At 33.0% G+C, this 6,751-nt stretch overlaps 1 protein-coding gene across 7 annotated transcripts; it reads right to left on the bottom strand.

Moving 5' to 3' along the window:
- Positions 1-926: 926 nt before the first annotated feature.
- Positions 927-6,180, bottom strand: LOC133817719 (uncharacterized). Of its 7 annotated transcripts, none has more exons than XM_062250302.1 (11): positions 5,892-6,180; positions 4,822-4,924; positions 4,108-4,210; positions 3,912-4,012; positions 3,536-3,604; positions 3,023-3,138; positions 2,547-2,618; positions 2,239-2,345; positions 2,047-2,094; positions 1,838-1,932; positions 959-1,734 (listed from the first exon to the last, which is right to left on the bottom strand). In XM_062250302.1, exons 3-11 carry the CDS (start codon positions 4,136-4,138, stop codon positions 1,633-1,635), a joined length of 741 nt encoding a protein of 246 aa, XP_062106286.1. In that variant the 5' UTR covers positions 4,139-4,210; positions 4,822-4,924; positions 5,892-6,180; the 3' UTR covers positions 959-1,632. The 7 variants fall into 7 exon arrangements, with proteins under 7 accessions (XP_062106283.1, XP_062106286.1, XP_062106285.1 ...); XM_062250301.1 differs by having other exon boundaries at positions 960-1,734; positions 4,108-4,160; positions 5,892-6,179; XM_062250303.1 differs by lacking the exon at positions 5,892-6,180 and adding an exon at positions 5,196-5,385 and having other exon boundaries at positions 960-1,734; positions 4,108-4,160.
- Positions 6,181-6,751: the final 571 nt, after the last annotated feature.

Here is a 6,751-nt window from a genome sequence, read left to right on the forward strand (position 1 = left end):
TTCGATCCATATGTATTTTTAATATTTTCAGTAAATAGATAAGTTACAAATTTATTTTTTCTTATATAACGATATATAATTTAGTTACATGGGACCTCCCACAAATTTTCAATAAAATATGAATAATTTAAGATGATGAAATTAAGAATCAAGCAATTTGTTGCACGCGTGTTTATTTCAATATCTATACGCATGTGCAATATGTTGTTTAAATTTTGACTTTGCATCTAAAATTATTTAGAATTTTCTGAAAGGCCTTCTGTACGTACATTATACACTGTATGTAGAAAAAAATAAAATTACAACTTATCCATCCATTTAAAATACTAGAAGTACCTATGGGTAAATAACCACTACTGTATTGATAACCAATTATTAATTAGAGGGGATGAAAGAAGATTAAAGCAAAACCAAAAAACAAAAAATCACCAATAGACTTGGCCATTAATTAATACATAGTCAATAACAGTTTTAAAAAAAAACATTTGAAACCTACAACTCAGAACTCGTTTCAAACTGAGGCGTGAGAAAAAAGTAATGAGGATGCGTGCATTTCAATGCTTTTATGAACCGAATCCCATGAAGCGTGGGTTTCAGTTCGTTTATACATTTTTTAAGTAAAATTGGGCTTCTATGTTATTGGGTCCTTCAAATTTCTGGAACAACAACCTAAATTAAATAAAATTAAAACTGTAACTTAAATTTTAGGGTTAAAATACTTAATTTAAGGTTTAAAAGCTTTCCCTTTCAAAAAAAAAAAAAAAACACTTGACTTAGGTAAAAGACTATGCTAGGTTACTAAATTTTATGTTGTCTAACTTGGAACTTCTATTTTGTTCTTTGTTTTTTTTATGTATGAATTCGGTGTGTTATTTTTTATGTTTTATTTTGAAATTATGTTTCGTTTACGTTTTTTTAAACCTTACTATTTCATGCTATTTTTTTTAATCCCTATGCAGTATGCAGGAATTTAAATATTAATAGCAATAATTATTTTGTGAAGGTTACTTCAGAAAAATTGGAATAAATCAAGTCAATTATTTACATGCAATGAGTTCAGATGGATGACAAGTGAAAACAACGAGTTCCTCGCTGATGGCCTAAGTTGGTTCTATTTTTTTTTCAAAGCATACACAGTCAATGAAAATTCACTCAAAATGCCCCCACATTGAAATATGTCCTGTGGATATTGCCAGTACCATTGGGGAGGGGAAGTACTACGTTTTGTAGAGAATAGAACACAAAATTATTGGACCAAAACAGAGATATTGTCATGTCATGTCGTCCCTTCAACTGTACTAAACTAGAAAATTTGTTCAACTTCTATAATACAAGTTTGGTGATACATCAAATAGTGGGATCTAATTCCAACCTATATGGCCCCAAAGTTGATTCATATATCACAAAGTTCCACAACTATATCTCCTCACAATTATTCAAGGTCACCTAGATATTCATATCCTTATCCATAATCCATTCCTATACAATCTCATCTCTATATCATGTCATTGGAATTACTGATCTTCAAAATCACTCAAAGGAATCTCCCGCGGATAGCAGCGAAGAGCTTTGACATGTCTGAAGATATCAAAATCATCATCTCTTATGCCTTCCAAAGAGGTAACTGAATACTTACTGGTACAACAGATTGTAAGCTGGTAAGTCCTGTACTCTGTGTACATCTTCTAAAGAAAGCTCTCTTTCCAGTTGCGTCCGCGTGACTTGTAGAACCTCCTGAAAGCATTTGATAAATAACGAAACAGAATAAAGCCAAAGCTGTAATGATAAATCCAACTCAGTTTTCTGTGTTTGTTGGGAGAGGAGAGATAGAGATTACATTAAACTCCATGTAAGAAGCATGCATAGCGAGCCACTGAGCGTCCATCATTTCAAATGCTAAACAATATAGCACATCAAATGCTTCTTCATCTTCTGCAATTGTTGATTAAGAACACAAACTTTTTAGTGATGGTAATAATGAAAACTGCTCGGTTTTCAGAATCCAAAGGTACTAGAGCACAATGGGGTGTTTTTCTTTTCATTTACCTCCTAGTAATTTCATGAAATTGATTCCTGGAATGCATTTTGGTTTTGCTGTAAAGCAGACAGACAGTGAAGTTTTAGAGCAACAAACACTAATAATCCTTTTGGAGGAAAAATAGAACAAATGGAGAAAATAATCTATAATGTGAACTAAATGAAGATGTTGGCTGACATTTTCTTAGTACCATATTGTACCTGAGTATAGATCCAGCATCTGAATCAACATAAATGATACATTTATTCCTGCAACAGCGAATGGATACTCCCATGTTGCTCGCTTCCCATCTTGCTTGAACAATAACCTACGAAAAGATGCCTTGATTTTGAATTTTACATAATTAGTAATAATTCATCCGTTTTACTAATTCAGGAACTAGAAAGAAAAACATAATATACTTGGGATCTTCAAATACTTAGGATTTCTACAAGAATTCCCTTTGAAAATGATTTATTGTGCAAATGAACCCCTACCGGATACATTACAAGAATGCAAGGCTACATACCGGATAAGTCCTGGCGAAAAATAGCAGATTCTCAAGGGAAATATATCCGCAACCCCTACGTAGACCAATTCACTGTGAGAAAAAGATACCTCTCAAATGAAAATCAAGTATTAATTTAAAAATTAAACACAATGGTAAAAATGAAAAACAATAAAAGAAAGTTTTTTTTTTAGTTCTACAGCATATGCAGAACACACTCATCTCTTGAATGAACTCAATACTAAATGTTGAGGTATGTCTAAACCAAAACTCATAAAACCAAAGTCTCCAAACTGAAATGAAGAATATACTGAAGTAAAATTATAAGGAACTTGTGTAATATGATGGGATGCATTTTCATCCTTGACCCTATGCATGCCTTCATAAACTACAAAGTACGCACTGATTCTGAAGACAATGTATGCAAAAGGCTCAGCCTTTCACAAACAAGTGTAAAACAATATTACAAACAAGCATTTCATGGGATAGAATTGTACCGAAAGTCAGTGGATGGATTAGGACCTTGCCATCCCATCTCTTTCCATTGCTCTGAGATCAATCCCTTCAGAGCAATATCAGGAAAAGCAGCAAGCCACAGCGTTCTTAAAGCTTCCTGTGTATATATAGAACCGGCTATTTGATCAAACATAGAAAACTAAATAAACAAATAATTATTTTTCTTTTTAATGCCAAGGAAAAACAAATACAAACAACAAATCATTGATAATAAGACAAGTAGGTAGAGATTCACATCCATGCCAACTCCAAGGAAGATACAGAATTTAAAAGAAAATAGTAAAAATGAGTTTGTCTAGTGATAGTGTCTAAAAGTAATACTTGAAACATTAAATTTCAAATGGTTAAGAACCAATTGCTGCTTTTACTCCGTGATCCTCATAGCACAGACAGATAAAAGTATCATATACTGGTAGTTTGATTTATTGAAATTAAACCAATACATTTAATTGAATTATTTATTAAAAAAATAGCACACAATAGGGAGAACATACTTGATGATCAGGACGAGTCTCGTCAAATGGCACTTGTAATCGTTCTTGAAGCCTTTGAAGTCTTTGTTCCTAGTAAGAAGAACAATAAAGGTAAACCATCAGGCTATCTACATTCTGGAAGTATGACAACACTCAAATAGCAAACAAACTTTTAAGCATTGCCCTTTTGAAAGGAAATAGGAAAAAAGGACGCCATCCAACAAGGGGTCAGGTTAACATGACATCAATAAGATAACAGCCATTAAAGTAGGCTATCATAAAACTAATCTGTTTACTTCTAACTACCATAATAGCTACTTGCAGGAATATGAAAAAGACAGCAGAAGCAAAAGTGGAAACCCACTTGAAGGTGTTTGTTTCATTACACTTTTACTACCTGAAGAGGGCTCAACCTGTAGTCGAGGTACTTCTCACGCTTATTGCCTGACCGGCTAAATAGTCCTCCAATCCATGACCTTGGCCCGCCCATAGCATTTGCTGCAAAATGTAAACAGAGATCAGTGAAATAAAGGAATTTACAAATATATCTTAAAGCTGGTAGTATGAAAGGAACATGGTCAGTGCAGCATTACTTGCATGAGATACAAACAGAAAACTTCTCATTATGATCCTAATTTGCTTCAACCTGTATAGACCAAGACATGGGACAGCTGTTGGAACAGAAGGTCCAATTTCCTTTGGAAATTAAATTTCATAAAGGAAAAAGAAGGAAAATAAAAAGTGAGATCAAGCACACAAATGAGAATTTGGAAAAAAGAAACAAATTAATAGAGAAACAGACCACAGTTTGTCTCTCTTATATATATTATTACAAAATAATTTACTGAACCTAGTCTCCCTTCTAAAAACCTAAGCTTTTGGATAAGGAACTAGAGAAAAATAGCAATATAATATGCAATCTGCAATGTACAATTTAATTCAGTGCAACAATTTTGTAAACGAACTGTCTGATGATGACAAGATCTCATAAGCATGGTTTGGTTATTCGATCCCAGCAAATGTCATCACAAGAGCACAAAATTCATAAAAGTGATGGTAGCTAGGTGAAAAGAAAGTTACCAAGAAGTAAAAACTTTGTTAAAATATGGAGTTGAATTATTACAATTGACTTCTGCGAATTTGGAACCGCAACTAATTCAGGAAATAGCAATCTAAAGTAAGAGTCAAACATCTACGGAACCTTAATGGAACATAGCATAATGAAGAGTTGTATTAATTTGTTTATTTCTAAAGGAAAGATGAACCAAGAAAAGTGTTGGAATAAAAAATAGATATATTTTACTCACTAAAACATTGAGCTAACTGCGCTATTACGTGAGTGGAATCATGTGACCACTCCAACTCCTCATCACCCTTCTTCTGCCTCCAGTAAGTTTCATCCTCATCGACCTACATTACAATTTTAAAAATACGCCTTTAAGTAGTTGCATATATTTTGCATAGAATTAATAAATAACTAAATTCCTTAACCATGTCATTCATCCTCAACCATGGCCAGATCACTCCCTATGAATTGCAGAGTAAACAGGGGAAACAAAATAAAGACTCGCAAAAGAAATTCAATGTTTCTTATTTCTTTCCCGGAGGAGGAGAGGGGGAAATGTACAATAAAATACAACACAACATAAAACATAAGCCTCAAGACAAACTAAAAACATACGTGGATTCTGTAGAATAACAGTCAAGTCTTCGTAAACATATCCTAATAACACCATCACTAGCAACAACCAACATTTTTTTCAATCAAACATAAAAAATAAAAACGCAATGAGAAATGAGCAACTTTAATAAGCTCTAACATGTAATCAGTAGCCTCATATTGAGAGAGGGGAAAAGAAAAATGTATTTGGGTTTACTCTGTGATGGGAAGAGCAAGAAGGAAAACATTGCCTCCGCCTCCTTAATCTCATGGGGTGAAAGGGGACCAAACTCGAAAAATGAGAATATTTCACCCTTTTTTTAACCGAAAGTAAAGAAAGGTACAAGACAAAAAAGATTTTGAAGAAATGGGTCACAAATGATTGCACCCATCTCCATGCTCGCCCAAATGTTCAAGGTTACATCATTCAAGTCACTCACTTTTCTGTCACCACGTACTATAATTGAGCAATGGTGAAAACCCAGATATGCCCGGAAGCCATTATGATTGAAACTTTTAAATGAGATAGATCACATATTTATTTAGGATATTATATCAAATATATATATATATACTGTTGAAAGATCCCAATAGTCGAACACTCAAAAAGGAAAAAGGCAATACATGCTGAGCATGACAATGATACATAAGACAAATGTAACAAAGTCATGAACCACATAAACAGAAAAAGAGAGACAGAGCAAAACACAAAAGTACCTGCTATGGCATCTGAGGAGACATGGTAGCGGTGGTGGCGGTGGTTTTCACCGTGAAGTTGATGTCAGGGTGGGGCCCGCTTGGACAAAATAGTGTTGAGGTGGGACCAGGATTGATACGGAGCTCTAGAAAAATGAGGAAGAAGAAGAAGGAAAAAGAGAAGAAGAAGAATGACATTGTTTTGGGGAGTGAAGAGAGATTTTTGCATAGGATCACAAGCAACACGCCGTTTTTGGGATGTAGGGAAAGTGGTTTACGAGGCTGGTCTTGTCTCTCTCTCTCTCTCTCTCTCTTTGCCTATGTTACTCAAACCTCTCACTTTCCTATAAACCAGCCTATGGCGTAGCTCTCGCTCGCTCGCTTCTACCCTTCTTTCTTTCTCTAATCTTTCGACCCAAAAATAAATTAATGTCTATTTAATGAGAAATTTACAATTTATGTTAGATTTTACATTTTAATTTCAAAAAGGTTGTGTTTTTGTTTCATTAATATGCTTAGTTTTGAAAAATTATATTTAGGTGCAAATTATAAATAATTTATCAAATTAACAATTCATAACAAAATCACAATTATTATGCTTAATGACTATGTTGTCATATTTAATTTTTTTCTTCATTAAAATTGAGTTTAAGAGTGTATTTAAACTATTTTACAAAATATAAAATTTAAAAAATAATTTGTCAAAATATAGAATCTAAACAAGTAATGAGACAAAATACATGATCCAAAAATATATAAATACTTTCAAAAATCAACTATAACTTTTAAAATTCAAATTTTTTTTTTATTTTCAAAAGTAATATTTTGATTAATTAGAATGATAGTAAGATATGATTCGTTCATTATCATAATTATTTTTT

This window comes from Humulus lupulus, chromosome 2 (assembly GCF_963169125.1).
Source record: "Humulus lupulus chromosome 2, drHumLupu1.1, whole genome shotgun sequence".
Taxonomy (NCBI): Eukaryota; Viridiplantae; Streptophyta; class Magnoliopsida; order Rosales; family Cannabaceae; genus Humulus; species Humulus lupulus.

Bases quoted from the DNA above. Each gene is read 5' to 3' on its own strand.
- LOC133817719 (XM_062250299.1), bottom strand. From the start codon at position 5,445: ATGAGATTAAGGAGGCGGAGGCAATGTTTTCCTTCTTGCTCTTCCCAT. The intron at 3,605-3,911 runs GTAGTAAAAGTG...TCTTCTTACTAG, and splicing joins ACAGGTTGAGCCCTCTTCAG to GAACAAAGACTTCAAAGGCT. The intron at 1,933-2,046 runs GTAAATGAAAAG...CAACAATTGCAG, and splicing joins TTTCATGAAATTACTAGGAG to AAGATGAAGAAGCATTTGAT.